The sequence below is a fragment of the Crocodylus siamensis genome, chromosome 1 (genome assembly GCF_052110815.1).
Source record: "Crocodylus siamensis isolate JL-2025a chromosome 1, ASM5211081v1, whole genome shotgun sequence".
Lineage (NCBI taxonomy): Eukaryota > Metazoa > Chordata > Crocodylia > Crocodylidae > Crocodylus > Crocodylus siamensis.
In genome coordinates this window covers 411,992,837-412,008,588 of record NC_143395.1, presented here as the reverse complement: position 1 = coordinate 412,008,588, position 15,752 = coordinate 411,992,837, and the positions used below count along the sequence as shown (strand labels likewise).

Sequence of the window (15,752 nt, the reverse complement as noted above, 5' to 3'; positions counted from 1 at the left end):
TCCTGGGAGTTGGGGGAAAGCCAGTGGAGGGCATTTTAATCTCTCTACTCTAGTATATTTTCTAGGTGTAAAAGGAAAAGGCGAAACTGTGATAACTTGGGTGGCATGTCTGATTCTCCAGTAAAAAACTGGAGCATCTTCAATTGTATAGGATCAGAACTAAGATCAGAACCTGATGTAGCTAGTATTTTTTTACTTCAGTTTTATGGGCCAGGACTTCATTTGGTGCAAATTTGGTTTGCACCCTATATTTTTATCTCTTAGATGCATGCATACTAATGGGGGGAATCATCTCATGCAGACATATCAATATGAAAAAAATCCCAGAACAATTTGTGCAGTCTAAAGGAACATGGCACAGCAACTGTGCTTCTTGGAAATACGAGAAGAATATAGTGCGCGAAAGCACAATTCATCCTTTCTACCAGGGAACTATGTTAACACTTTAATTCTTGCAGTGCCTCCACTATTTTGATTTGCTTTGTTTTATTTAGATACAGGCTTACTGGTGCCTATTGAAGAGGCATCTGCAGTGACCAGCTATACCAAGCAGTACTGGAACTGTTGATGACTACCGAATTAGGAAACCACGGAGGTGCAAACCTTCAGACAGGCTGATGGGAGCTAAGCTGTGTTAGAAGCAGTTTAAAACTTAAAAGTTACATGTTCAAAGGTTAAATAAAAACATCAGAATAGGATACTGCCTCAACATCAAAGGCCTGGCTTTAAAAGCTATACCAGCATCACTGTCATCAAAGTTAAAAGATACTTCTGCATCTTTGCAAGACAATGAACCTGGAGAATATCAGTATCACTGAGCCAGCAAGAAAGTAGTTGAAAGTCTTAACTGAAATGCAAGGAACCTTAGTCCACAAGGGACTGCAAATTGCTATAGGTATATCATCTTAATTAGTGAAATGACTTTCAAAACAGCAAAGAAAGCCAATGAGATGCTATGGATCATTAGCATATTAATGAAGCACCATTAATATGTACAGGACGCTGTGCTTCAAGCTCAGGAACCTCATTTTGGAAGCCATCTTAGACAAGGCAAAAATGGTGTTGCCCTTAAAAAAATCATGGAAGTGGCCAAATGTTTTCATGCAAGGATCACAATGACTGTACAGTAAACAGGAAGACCACGTAAGTGTCACATACCCATCATTGTAAGCACCGTCATGTCGGGAGGAGGTGAGAATGTCCATCTCAATGAGGTTGTCCTGCAATGTCTCTAGGAATGTCTGCTTTGCTATGTTTCTACATACATATGGAAACATGAATGAAGCCAGTGAGTCATGCATCTATGAAGTGTGATCTTATAAACCACAATGGTTATAGTGCAGTTGTGCATGGAATTAGAATGATGGACCATATATTTATATGTATAAGACATTACACATATACATATATAGCATTTAAAAATGTTCACTTCTATAGATATACTATATGTATGCATATACATATATATAAACACACATATCCCTGTGTGCATATATATATATTTATAAATATAACATTAGTTACTTGCTGTCTACATACATTTGTATTGTGCTGTCAAAGCAGCTGTCCAGAACGAATTACATATAAAAAACCTTTTGATACACTGGATTCAAAAGACCAAATCTTAGTTTAGCACAGCAGTACCTTGATAATACGTCTGTACCGGTGGCTGTTACACTGAGGAGATGGCTTACTCTGCCCCAGAGAGTCAGCCTATCTCCATTTTCTGTCTTCACATTAAGAACTCATTCAGATGGGATTGCTTTTATTTGTCTACATAACTCCCAACTTTGTTGCATGAATTAGTGATTGAATTAATTTAATTCTCTTACTGATTTTGGTGGGACAGTGTTAATCTGACATGTTAAATTTGCAATAAATAGCTCAACTTTTTCAATGTGCACGTTTCAAATGAAAAGCTTCTCAATAATTGATGGGCAAAATGGGAAGTTATTTGTAATCATCTCAGATCACCAATTGCTTTTGGTGTTGAGCCGTGAACACCATGATTTTGGTTTCGCAAACAACAGCAATGGGTCTGCAATGCCCTGTCCCTCTCCACTTCTGTTTCCGCTTTCATAGAGACAGAAGCATATATGCTCAATGCTTTAATGCTTTTCTAAGTGAGCCAGAGTCAACCATCCAACTTGCAAAGTTTTATACTTAGAATTTCTATAATGTCCACCAGCCCAGGATTTTAAAGAGCTTTACAAGTATGGGTACTTTTTGTTAGCCTCGACTTATAACTGAGCCATCAACACAAAAGGTCCCCACATTAAGCAACAGGACAGAAGCACAGCTGGGGACAGAATTAAGACTTCCTCATCTCCAGTCCTGATAGGACCAGTCAGAACATCCTTCCTGTTGTTTGCAAAACAAAAACCAACCCATTCATTTGCCCATCTCCATTTTCAACACCCAAACAGAATCAAAGTCTGAATCTTGAACCCTGGGTAAATTCCCAGGCCAAGCCTAATAAGAAAAAAACAGAACAGCGTTGTGACACTATCACCAATGCAAGATTAAGCGCATACAGGATGTAAGTGATATGTGGTGAACTCAGCTGCAAACTCTATCAGTGAAGCTGCATTCAGATAGCAGGCCATACCAAGAGAAACTTCCAGCTGCCTTATACAAACCTTGAATGCCATGGCTTATTACATTTCCTTAACCCTAATTTTTTTATCTCCACTTCCTCCTTCCCCTCCTGTGAAGGCCAGTACTTGTTTAATTCAAGTTCCTGGCTTTGTTGGCTATGGACAGCTATGACAGCTGATATCAACTGTTTGTTAGTGGCAGGAACATAATTCATGTCTATAGCTTTCACAGGAAAGTCATTCACATGCATGGGCTGAGACACAGAGCAAACTCAAGCTGTCAACTCATCCCAGAGTATCTGCTCCTTCCTCTAGCTCCCCAGGAATGTAGGAGACATTGGATATTGAATTCAAGGTAATACAGAATCAATGCATGTGTGCACATGGAGCATTTAATGGATAAAAGACAAGACACCTAGCAATGCAGTAATCAATAAAAGTTCATCAGTAGTTAAAACCTGTGTAAAACTCATTTTACAATGGTTCCATGAATTTTGGTTGGGTATTGTCAATAAAATGGGAGAGAGCTGGGGTATATAATCTTATCATGCATGTGTCAGTCACAAAGCAGTCACACGCTGGGCTCCAGAGGTGACAGTATTGCAACGGCCCCTTCGCCCACCCCTTACTCAGGGCTGGAGTCTACTCCCCTCATCCAACTTGAATAGGAGCTTACTGTGTGAACAGCTGCAATACTCATGGAGTAAGCTCCTCAGGTGAATCATAGAGGCAGGCTTCCTTCCTGCCTGATTATTAGTTGACATTCTCTGGGACTGGAGCTCCAGGTGTGCCAACTGAATGGTCAATGAGCTGGCATTGCCTTGCTCATGGCAAATTTGCATTTGCTGGAGCAGAAAGGGAAGGTCAGAGAAAAGGGGAGGAAGAAATGGCAGAAGGGAATATGGAGAAGAATGACTCACCTGGAAGATCTCACTGCTCAACAAGGATGTTTTCATCCCATCACGTGACAATACATTGCTTTCAAACATCAAAAGAGGGAGAAGAGAGGAAAAGAGAGAAGGAGAAAGAGAAATGGAGGAAAAAGGGGGTGAGGGAAAAGGAATGAAGAGAAAGAAAAGGGGAAAAGAAGAAGGAGAAGGGTTCCTTTTCCAGCAGCATATGAAATTTTCAAGGACACAAGGTAGCACTAAACTAGCATATCTGAAATTGAAACACCCGTGCTACTAACTTATGCTGGCTTTTGCATCAAATCCAATAGACTCCAGGTGCTGGGCATCTCAGCCAAGCTGGGTCATTTAAAATCCAAACTTAGTTCTGAATTCTGCCAATAGTCCCGACATTTAATCCCTTAAAGCAAGCACTTTCAGATGCTGGTGTGTTTGCAAACAGGTGCTGTATGCACATTTTCCATCTTGCAGTGGTCTCTATTTAAAAGTCAGAGCTTTCTTTATGTTCTCTCTCTACACTGGCTAATGTGGGATTAAAAAAAACAGGGATATTTAAGAGAAATACAATTCCATTTCTGACATGAGATTATCATAATACCATATTTCTACACTTCAAAGGCCTTAATTCTTGGATTAATGTCTCTTGCATAGAATTTATTTTTTACATGTTGAGCTTTTGTGATTTATTATTCCACTAGCGGGGAATCTTTTTGGTTCCCAGATACTTAGTTAGGTTTTTGGGTTGTTTTTTTTTTCAGTGGGAAGATTTACATAGTCTGTGTGTTCAACAGGCAATATTCTGTTCTCCAGTCTGAAGACCGTATCTGAGTGCTGGTCTTCATGTCTTCTGGCATGTTCATAATTCCCACTCAAGCAAATGCAAGATCTGTGCTTCTGATGGAGATTTGCCATATATTACTGACCCTTCATGGAGTGCAACCTCCACATATTAAGATGCCATCATCTCTCCAGCATATTTTATTCTTTTGACAGTTTGTTTAGTGAGGAATGGCCATCTCTCAATGATACACACTGGATATACCACTTTGCCACTCACTACAAAAAAGTTTAGACTCTTTCAAAGCACAGTCTTTGTCCGGAAAGATACCGGACAAAATTGAACATAAATACCATCCTTTTCCAGGGGCTGTATCAGAAGTTACCGGAAGTGCTTTGCCAAATAGTCATTTTCTGTCTCAATGTCAGTTTGTAAATTGCTGACATCCAGAGTCAATTAGCTAGGACAGTAGTTTTAGAAGCAAGTGAAGGCCTCAAGTAAGTAAGACTATCACTTGTGAGAAGACTTCAGATGTCCACTTGTTAGGGTTGGAAATACGAACGTACCACCCCTTCCAAGACAGTTAAGTTATATGCAGCTGGAACCAGCTGCTTCAGATTTGGAGAAATATTCACCAGGGCCTACTATGCTGGAGGGCTAGTGATATCATTGGGAGAGATGTGTCAGTTTTTTAGTTTAATTCAGAGCAAAGTCTGGGCACCAGACACTTAACAGAAACTTTCTGTCTTTATGCTATACCTGGTAAGATTCCTCTAGGTCTTTCTCAATCTCATGGCCCTAGGATTGAGACATCTGACTTGGGGTGGGATGTTGTTAGCTGAGGGATTTTGATATCTGATCCAACAAAGACAGATTACTATTTACTTCTGGTATGATAATAGGTGCTGGGAGGTCCCAGTTAGACTTGAGGATCCCATCGTGTTATGCACTGTGCCCACACACGAGAGGAAGCAATCGTTCTTCAGAGAATTTATAATCCAGCTAAGGCAAGATGCCTCAGACAGTAAGAAAGAAAGGAGCCTTATGGCATGATACCCATGTAGTTCCCCCCACTAAAAAGGACTCAATGGTTATGAATGACTTGAAAGGTGTTACCTCCTACTTTTTTCTTTAATGAATACAAATCTACTAGCCCTGGCTACAGCTCAACCAGACCATCTTCACTTCATATGTTTATTCTATGTGTTAAGGCATTAGTTGACAGTAACCAGTTTCCATACTGCTTAACCCACATTATGTGCACAATAGGAAAAGAACATTGTGAAAAAAAATTAAGAAGAGGTTAGGTGGATAGGTACCCTGGATAGCAAAAGGCTTGCTCCTTCAGGCTTATATGAACAATGCCCTGAAACCAATGGGACTCACTATAGAAAGCCTGAAGGACTGGAACATAAACAATCTATTATCTCATTTTCTTTAATGAAGAAATAACACATAACATTCACTGCATGTACACACATGTGCACATGCGTGCATGCACACTCTCTCTCTCTCAAGAATTAGTAACCTTCTATAATCACTGCAACTGCTGCCAAATCACACTTGCAGTACTAACATTTAATTTTCTCCTAATCTTTTAGAGCTTGTTTCCTGGCTGGGTCTTATTAGGCAGTCAGTCCCAGAGAAATCAATTAGCCCTAAATGCTGTAAAATGTTAAACCAAGGCATAAAGCAGGGATTCAGATGGGGCTTTGAAAACAGGGTTCCTTCTCAAACAGGTCAAAAATACATCTGCTTTTTAATGCTATGCTTTCACTGGAGCCCCCCCCCTCCCCCCCGATGGCTAAAAAGCAGACAGATTTTGCTCTAGAGATTGCTCTAGAAAACGTCTGTACACAGCTGGCACTGATCTCACTGAGTTACGCATTCAGCGAAGGGACAAATTTGACACTTAGTTTGGTCGTAGGGGTTAGTAAATGTTGTTTCCTACCCTGGCACTAAGTGATAGCTATAGGTAATCAACAACCTATTTAAGAAAGGCTGCACATGCGCGCGCGCGCACACACACACACACACACGCCTCAAAAGACACTTCCTCATGCCAAAGGACAGTGGAAAAGATACTAATCCTGAGGCCAAAGACCACACTATCTTTGCAGTCTCTTCCTTGGTAAGGCAAATTGTGGAGTGGGGTGGTAGTTGAAGGAAGAAAACTGTAGAACTGGAAAAATTATGTGCATGCTTGTGTATAACAGACTGAATGTCAGTGCCTGTGTGTGTTGAGGATGGCTCATGTCAGGGGTTCCCTGTGACAGAGAATTTGGGTGTAAGTGTGCACTTTCCCTTTCTCTCATCTAAGCAGCGGATAAAAGGCGAGAAAAGTGTCAGTCTAACTCACTTCAGAAGTTGTATTAGTAGATTATCTGGATTGTATGGGTGAAGAAGACTGGTTTTAAACAACTTTTGCAGTATCTTTTTCATCATCCATACAACCATGGGTGTGCAGATGTTGGTACTGAGAGGGTATAGCTACAAATGGATGCCCTCTGGGAGCAAGAACAACTTTTGGGGGATGCTAGAAATAATTTAGCCACTTTCAAGATGTCAAGCAAAATCCAGGAGAGCTAAAGGATGTGGAGCAATACAAAACTTTGGGTTTATATTTTTGAGTCCCTACTTACAAGAGATGCATTCAGCTCTGGCTTTAGCCTTCTAGTTACTCTCCTAAGGAATCTTTTGAAAGTGTAGTCATAAAGATTTATGACTGTTCTTCTAGCTAACAACAAAGGAAGGAATCAGGTAATTTTGTACATTATTCATTGGGTGTACTGGTTGAGGAAAAGGTAGAAGAATACCAGATTTATTGACAATTTCTTATTTATATTGTGTTTACTTCTTTACAGATATGAACGTTCAATATTATCTAGATGTAAAATCTAAAAAAATTCCTTCAAGAAGGCTGGCGGATTGTTCAATTTTCACACTACTGATAGGTTTGCTGAAATCTCGGGCAATTTTATGATGAAAACACCTTTTAAGCCAAGCAAGTTACTTAAAGCTATGTAGGAAAGTCCCGTGACATACCATCCTGAAGACTCAGAAAGGCACAACACATATGGAAGAGAACTTGAGAGGTTAATGGAAGCAATATTAATTGACCGATGCACTGCTCTTCAGTGCTTCATACTTGCGGGAGCATTATTGTGGGGCAGTAAAATGCATCAATGGTCCTCTTCCCATTAGGTCTAACAAGATCAACCTTTCCCGAATGATAAACTACAATTATATCTACTGGAAGAAGCACAGCCAGCAGGCTAAATCTTTTCAATATATTGACTGGTTTTACTTTCTTAAATAGGATGTTGATTTATCTTACCGCATAGGACGAGAAGACTTTAAAGGAAAAATTAAAAAAAAACATTTTTAATCGACAAGCCCTGTCCCCATTCTAAATGAGGACAATAACCTTACAAGCAGCTGTTAAAATTTGTAGCCTATGGAAACAGAGCAATTTCTTCTTCTCTCGAGGTAAATAAATGACACGGGGAATAATACGTACAACTCTGAATGCACAAGTTAAACATCGGTTTACAATTTGAACTGCTGGCTAAATGGATATTTTTGTCTATGCTGTACACAGGAATCTGAACACAAAGCACAGTAAACAGTTCAAGTAAGTAGGCTACCTTGTCTCCAGTGGGATGTTACTGTTGAGTAACCAGTTGTCCTGAGCATGGGCTGGCTCTTGGGTGCTGGCTGGCTGGTCTCCAGAAAGAGAGTGATCGGTAGGAGCGGGGCTGGGGTTGCTGCGGGGAGTAAAGTTCCCTCTGTTCAGGGAGTTGATGGAGGCCGCATGATGCTGATTTGGTGTGTGAGCATGTGATATTGGAGGTGGAGGAGTCCGAAGTCTGGGATGGTTCTGAAGATTCGGTGGATGATCTAAAACATAAGCAAGTATTTGTAAACTTCAGGATTTCAGCCAGTTCAAGCAATGAATCTCCATTTCTGTACAGGTAGTTCAGAGAGATACAAAGGTTATAAGGCCACGTGTATTAAATGAAACTCATGGTCATTCTTGTTCCATTACTTCTAATTAAACATGTGTTGACCTACAAACTGATTAATAAAACTACAGCCCCCAGGCGAGCATGTTTCAAAAGATGCCCCAATAGCCAAATTCGCTCTGATGCAGGTTTGTGGTAGAACATGTAAAACAAAATCAGTCCAGGGCCATAAGGCTTTAAGCCTTATATTTTTGTGAGATAAAATTAAGTTTTTTTTATTCTTAAGGTAACTGAAGTTTATTCCTACTATTATGTCTGAATTTGCCAAGTAAACCAGAAGCTAGGGAGAATATAGTAGATTAGATAAATTTATTCTGGATTGAAGCAAGCCATAATACTTCATTAATGCTTGTTCACATGATTTGCAAATGATCAGCATGAACTGATGGAGAAGTACTGAAATGAGGACCAAAAATGTTTACAATCCTAAAAAACACAGGTACCCATTAAATGAAACAGTTAATGGGGAGAAACAGAAAGGCTACACATAGGGTTAGATTTTGTATAAAATTCCAGAGACTACCATTATTGGCCAAAACCTGATGAGGATGGAGTTGTAGGAGAAAAGTAAGACAAATAGCATTTTAGAGAAACACTTGACTGGGATGGTATAGTTAAGCATGATCTTGCCTTGAGCAGGAGGCTGGATTAGATGACCTCCAGAGGTTCCCCTCAGTCCTATTTGTCTATTTTTCAATGAATCCAGAAAAGTATGCAAACATCAGGAAAGTCTAGAACAGATTATGACTATGGGCAGAAACTACCTGCTAAATAATTTATTTTGCCCATCTTACTTGGGAAACATAAGCAAAAGTAAAATATGGTGCAGGATTTAGGAGACAGATGGATAGCTCAGGGTACTTGCAATGGGATGCAGACCTCTTAACCTCTATCAACCTCAGTGAGTTGATAACTGCAAGTTGTACACACATGGGTGCTTGGTATCCATCTCAAGGAAGTGATCATCTGAGACCTGATCCTATTAAACAGGTATCCTTATCATAACTCTGGCCCCTTCCCCAAACTCCAACTGCCATTTATCTTTTTTTAAGCGTAGCTTACAGACCTGAAGACCTGTACATCATCCTCCTAGGTTGTGACTTCAGCCTGCTGCCAGAGCAATAAAAATGGGGACATTTGCTAAGTAATGAGTGATTAGATTGCAGGTTGCACAGAAGAGCCATTTTTGTCTGTGATTTGTGCAGTCCCTAGCCCAGGGAGGTCCTGTCACATGACTGAAGCTCTACCAGACAACACAAACCAACCAACCAACACATATAATCCTTCCTGAATGACACTATAAATAATAATAATTGTCACAGCTCAGCTGAGAACAAGGCCAGTCTTTGATGCAGTGGCCTCTACCAACCAGACTTAAAAGGACTGGCAAAGAAATGAAGTGGCTGCTGTGCAAAGAGTGGGGAGACTCACAGTGTATTAACAAAAGCACCAAAAGACCTTTGATTGGAAGTGGTGGGCACAACAAGGGAACAAACCTTTACTGAGGAGCATAGCTGAAGCTTGGATTTGAGCCCTGACCCGGGCTGTCCAACTTCTGGGCATCCAGGAACCGCAGGCTGCAAGGGCTGCACACCTCACTAGCTATCTAGCCTCCCCCAGCTCCGGCCATGCGTGCAGCACACGCACCCTCCCAACCAAGAATACCAACATTTGCAGTGCTTGCTGGTTCCCTTCTTTGCTATTCCTGCATCCTGGGCACTCTTGAAGCCTCCCAGCTGGTGGGGCAAGAGCAACCAAGGGGAGGAGTGATGGTTGGGTGAGATCTTGTAGGTCTCAAGCTTAACTCTTCAAGGGGCTGTATGCAGCCCACGGTCCACTGCTCGGACAGCCCTGCTTTGGACCACGTTTGGAATTGTAAAACCAAATCGGGGGTGCCGTGTGAGACCTTCCCACTTCCTTTCACACTAGCGTTTCCCTCCCATTCAACTCTACCAATGTCTCAGAGAGTTTATGGTGGTCTATCATAATGTAAGAAGCAGCCAAATGCAGGTGTGTATTCAAACAGTTGCCCTTTTCCTTCTCCTAAATTACACTGGCTAATGCTTCCTTATACACAGACAGATTAGGGGCAAGGAGGTATAAGGGAGTCTAACAGAGTATAACCCCATCCCACCAGAGCTTCAGCCCAAACTGGCAACTCCACAGCTAGAGCCTGATCAAGTGCTCTGGTCTCCTCAATGTTTCTACACCACCAAGCACCCGCTACGAAAAGGGAAATGGCTGGTATGTCATGCAGGCTGAGATTGCAGAGGGACAGGATCAAATCAGATCTTATTCCAGCCTGACGGTACAGTGTCGACCAAGCCATCCACCCATGCTCTAAGCCCAGGGGATCTTGCGGGCCCTGCTGCTTGTATGCAATAATGAGAATCTAGCCTGCAGGAAGGGGTGGTAGAAAAAAGAAATCTCGTGCCTAGCTAAGATACACCAGTGACATGGTCTAGGCCTTTTTCTCCCTCTTGAGAAGAAGCAGCCAGGCTTTTCTTGATCATCATCAGTAGTATACGTCACAACTGATAAGAGCAGAAGGAATGTAGGCAAGTGCAGTCCAAATGCTGCCAACTTGGCAGTCAAAAATTTAGCCAGTGGGATAATTCATCTATTTGTATGCAGAGGGGTAGCATCTCAAGTCTTAGGCTGAGGGAGACTAACATAAGCAGAAGCTATCAGTTTCCAGGGGCTGTCAATCTTTCACCTTTCACAAGCACTTAATTCATCCAAAAGAGAATAACTTGCCAAACAAGATTCAACATACTGATGGATTCCTAGTCCAGTTATTCAAGTTTCCATTAGAGACGATGCCTGAGATGTATGGTATGTGTGAATCGCAGGGAGGGCATGCAGGTGACTCCAAGTAGGCACAATCAGTCTTTTGTGAAGTTCTCCTGATACGGGCTGACTTTTCCTAGCAGAGCCATCCCCTTCAGACTCTGAGTCAGAGCCTTGCTCTTAAAAGCTGCTATGTAAATTCCAATTTACACCCTTCTATAGCAGACACATTGCAGATGCTATTATGGATAATGCCTTTGAATCAAGCAAAAATGTGTCATTTTTGTTCTCTATTTGCATATCCACCACGATTCCTTTGCTAAGTAAAGACAGCACATTTGTCTAACTCTTGTCTGTGTGATTTTTCACGGGATTTTATAGCTTACATTCCTTTTTCTGACAGTCGGATACCTTCTAGCCATAGAAAATTCTTAATTTTATTCATACACAAATTCCAAACACTTATGTCATGTCTGAGTATTACTGAACTTAATATACCTTGACTAGGATTAGAGCATATTTTTCTTGCTTTACAATCTTTCTGCCCCATTCTTCTCAAATTGGTGCCATTAAAAAAAAAAAAAAACAGTAGAGAGAAAGAGAGATGGGTAGAAAAAGTACCCAGCTGCAAACTGCTCATTGTGAAAATAACTGCAGGTGTGCAGGACTTTTGACTAAGACAAAAGTCAATGTCTTGAATACCTGGGGCCATTAAAGATTTTTTGGGGCTTTGAAAAGAAAGGAGAATGCTAACCAAATTCCCGCAATACAAATTATCCTTCATACATAGCATTGTCATCCTCCTTTAAAAACAAAACAAAACAAAACAGGTTATTTTTGCTTCCTTTCCTAAACTCCTGTGTGACTGCACACAGTGAAACACCTGTCACATTCCACCAAACTGGAAGTTGGACCTTTGTGCTAGTTACAGTGATTGTGTATGTGTATATTTTATAGTTGCTGGAAGTTATGGAAGGATAGTTGCAGACGGACTGCATTCACTCACTAGTGCCAGATGTATTAACTCTTCCGGAGATCCCATTCCCCGTGGAGCCGGACTCAAGAGAAGCTGCGTGCAGCTAGCACTATCTCTCTATAAGAAGGGCAGGGATAAAGAAATTCACAGGATACCAGTGGCTGTTACATGAAGCGCTCTTGCCTTCCAGGTACGGGAAAGGATCCACTGGGTTGGGGGAATCCCTTTCCCAGGTAGGTGAAAGGGGGTATGTTCTGTACCCACCTGGGTCTGTGAAACTTTCCAAGTAAACAGTTGGAAAGCTTCACAGATATCCTCACACTGCCCTCCAGGACGGTCTCATTTTTTTCCAAGTAAAGACTATAGACAAAGATCCCTTAAACCCACTGAAACGTCTGAGATGAAAATCTAGATATCCCACTTGGAGAATAGCAATTCAGCTTGAGCAAGACCCACTTAACAGCCAAGATGCCTGGACACAAGAGTGGCTCAATTCACCCCTTAATATATAAATTATTATTACCAGGGATCCTAGTTTTCTCTGATTAAAAAAGTAACCCCAATTTTTGGTTAAATGCACGGAGAGGGCATTCAGGGGTGATGTGGTTCAGAGTTTGAAAAGGGGCACCACAATCGCAGTTTGGTGAGCTGGTCCAGCCCCATCAGTGTAACAAAAATCAGCACCTGCCGTGTCCTGTCCTTATTTGATTTAGAGAAGTCCAAAGATGTCTAGGGAGCTCAAAGCCAGCTGGTCTAATGATGGGATTTGTCAGGGATCCTGTTTTTTTCTGACTTAAAAAAAATCTCCAATTTTCGGTTAAAAATAAGTAACCCCAAATCCATATTTTTCCACGATTTAAATGGAACACCACTAATATGTAAATCTATATATAGCGGTGCCTCATTTTAATCATAGAAAAATGTGGATTTGGGGTTACTTATTTTTAACCGAAAATTGGAGATTTTTTTTAAGTCAGAAAAAAACAGGATCCCTGACAAATCCCATCATTAGACCAGCTGGCTTTGAGCTCCCTAGACATCTTTGGACTTCTCTAAATCAAATAAGGACAGGACACGGCAGGTGCTGATTTTTGTTACACTGATGGGGCTGGACCAGCTCACCAAACTGCGATTGTGGTGCCCCTTTCAAACTCTGAACCACATCACCCCTGAATGCCCTCTCTGTGCATTTAATGGAACTCTATTGGATTTGCATAATATTACACTTGAGGCAATCAGCTGGCTGCAAAATATGGACATAAAATTGTGAATATGTTTTTCTTTGCTTTGCGATGATTATGTCATCGTGTATTTAAAAAAAAAAAAAAAAAAAAGGAAATAGGCTCCCTCAACAGGAAATGGGATAACCAGGTCTCTGTGAGCCATCATGGGTGCCTATACACAAGCAGCAAGGCCGCTCTGACATGCTATAATTACAGCACATCAGAGCAGACTCGATTAATCGAGTCCGCTGGAGCATGGTAATTACTCCAGTGTCTCATGTATCAGCGCCCCCATGCTGAAAATGGAAGCGGGGGAACTTTAACTAAAGCTCATTTGATGAGCTTTAGTGAAAGTGCCCCCGCTGCCATGTTTCAATGTGGGGACACTGATACAGAAGATGCTCCAGGCACTTTAATTAGAGTGGCTCTCAGAGCTGCTCTAATTAAAGACCCCCCCCCACCGCCCCCCCCCCCCCACTTTCCCAGAGCATTTGTATAAACGACTTATGGTTATCATGAAAATCAGACTTGAGCTGTTCACAGGACTTGTCAGACAATGCTGACAAGGCAACAGGAAACAAAACAAGCCATTACTCCAACAACCCTCTTCCCTCCCAAAAAACTTCCAGCGACACCGGCCCTGGGAGCGCTTCTGCCTTAAAGGGACAGCAAGAGAGATTGATCCACAGTTCAGCCATACGTACTTCTTCAGCCCTTGGATGCGGGGTGCCAGTTAATACTCTAAAGAGATGGGCTTGGCACTGTGGAGGTCTAAGCTGCTGGGACTTAATGAAGACCCCAGTGAGCCTCATTTTCACTAATGAGACTCTAAAGCATGTCATAAATGAAATACGATTGTATTTATTTGTAACAGAACATAAGAAATCTGATTGCTAAAAAAAGCCAAGAGAAATCAAATTGTTGTGGTGGTGTTTTTTGTAAACATAAAAATGTCATTGACTACCACTGGTTTGGTAGCCACAGATAAAAAGAGCTGAGTGAAAACATGGCTAATGAAGCTTGTACTCCAAAACAATATAGCAAGGCTTAACACAACTCTGTAAGCAAGGGATCAAATATATGTGTACCATAAGCATCCTCCAGTGAGGAGCTAATAATATCCATCTGAACAATGGATTTGAACCTCTAGGATTCTTTCATGCATTTTTCCAAATCCTTAGGCGTGATTTTACTCTGCAAAGAGACTGTGTAAAAAACAAAACTTCTTGTGTGTTAGATTGGCTTTGGAATGGGGCTGGGAGGCTACGTGCTGACCTTTGGGGGTAAAATTTGTTTTCATCCTTCTCCTCCCTTTTGTCCAGCATGGTTAAGAGACAGTGAGGTCTGGGCTGTAGCTATGAAACAGGGTCAATCAAATGTGTGTTGACACGTTATGACCCTGTGGACACTCAGGAGGAAGCAACAAAAGGACTACCGTTTCAGAGTTCTTCATGGACCTATGAATGCTCTTCTTACAGAATCACCACCTTGCTGACGAGAATCAGAAACTTCTGAACCATGGGTTCTTCCGCTTTCTGTGGCCGTGTCTTTACCGCAGAGTAGACCAATTAGCTGCGGAGTAAAGCATCACTGTCTACACATGCAGTAGTATTAGGCTGCAGTAAACTAATTTATGTCAGCATAAGATAGTACTATTAGGGACAGTGCTATCTTATGCCAGGGTAATTTACTGTGATTACATGCATGTGTAAACGCTGACCATGAGTGTAAGTTGTGCCCGGTCAGCCCAGCCAGATGGAGGCCAGACTTCTGCCTGCTGCCTAGCCTTTCAGCACCCTTGTGCCCCAGCCAGCCCCTCCGCTGTCCAAAGCTGCCTCACCCAGGGCCTGTGGCTCAGTGGCCCTGGTGTGAACTGGCTAAAATTGCTGCTGTCCTTGGTGCAGGTGTAGATGCTGTGGCTGGGAGTAGTTTTCTTTGGTGCAAACTGCTCCAGAGTTTATTGCTTTGCATTATTTGCATATGTAGATGCATCTGTGAGGAGGTCTCTTTTCAGACGCTTAAATGATGCACAGAAACTTTCTGCTCAAGGGTACAAAAATTAAGACCTTCTGTGCTAGCAAGTGTGTTGTAGGGGTGAAAATGGCTGTATAGACAAACTGCAGTGTTACTGACTCTAGTGGTTGTATCATGAAGTTCACCATCTTTGGTGTTTTTTCTGCAGCCCAGCTCCAGATTTCAATTACATGAGACTCTGAGCTTCTGTATTTTTTTAAAATATATTTCTAGCTTCACAGTTGCAGAGAGAAGCCTTATTGCTGCCTGAAGCATAGAGAGGAACTGAAAGGAGAGGCAAAGGGGCTACATGCTGAATTGGTACTATAGTGTTCCCAGTGGCAGCCAGGACAAGTTGCAGCTCAAACCCTTCTGTTTACTTGGAACACAATTGAACTTATGATATTTGTCCGAGCTGCAGAAATGTGGACGAAGGCTGCAC

At 41.7% G+C, this 15,752-nt stretch overlaps 1 protein-coding gene across 4 annotated transcripts in view; it reads right to left on the bottom strand.

Annotated features, from left to right (window-relative positions):
- Positions 1-15,752, bottom strand: part of TENM4 (teneurin transmembrane protein 4) — a 757,738-nt gene that overhangs the window by 230,555 nt on the left and 511,431 nt on the right. For all 4 annotated transcript variants that reach the window (XM_090030685.1, XM_090030687.1, XM_090030688.1 and 1 more), the window contains 2 exons: positions 7,931-8,183; positions 1,159-1,257 (listed from right to left, as the gene is read on the bottom strand). In XM_090030685.1, coding sequence (XP_089886811.1) covers positions 1,159-1,257; positions 7,931-8,183 — 352 coding nt within the window. The remainder of the gene's footprint in view (positions 1-1,158; positions 1,258-7,930; positions 8,184-15,752) is intronic.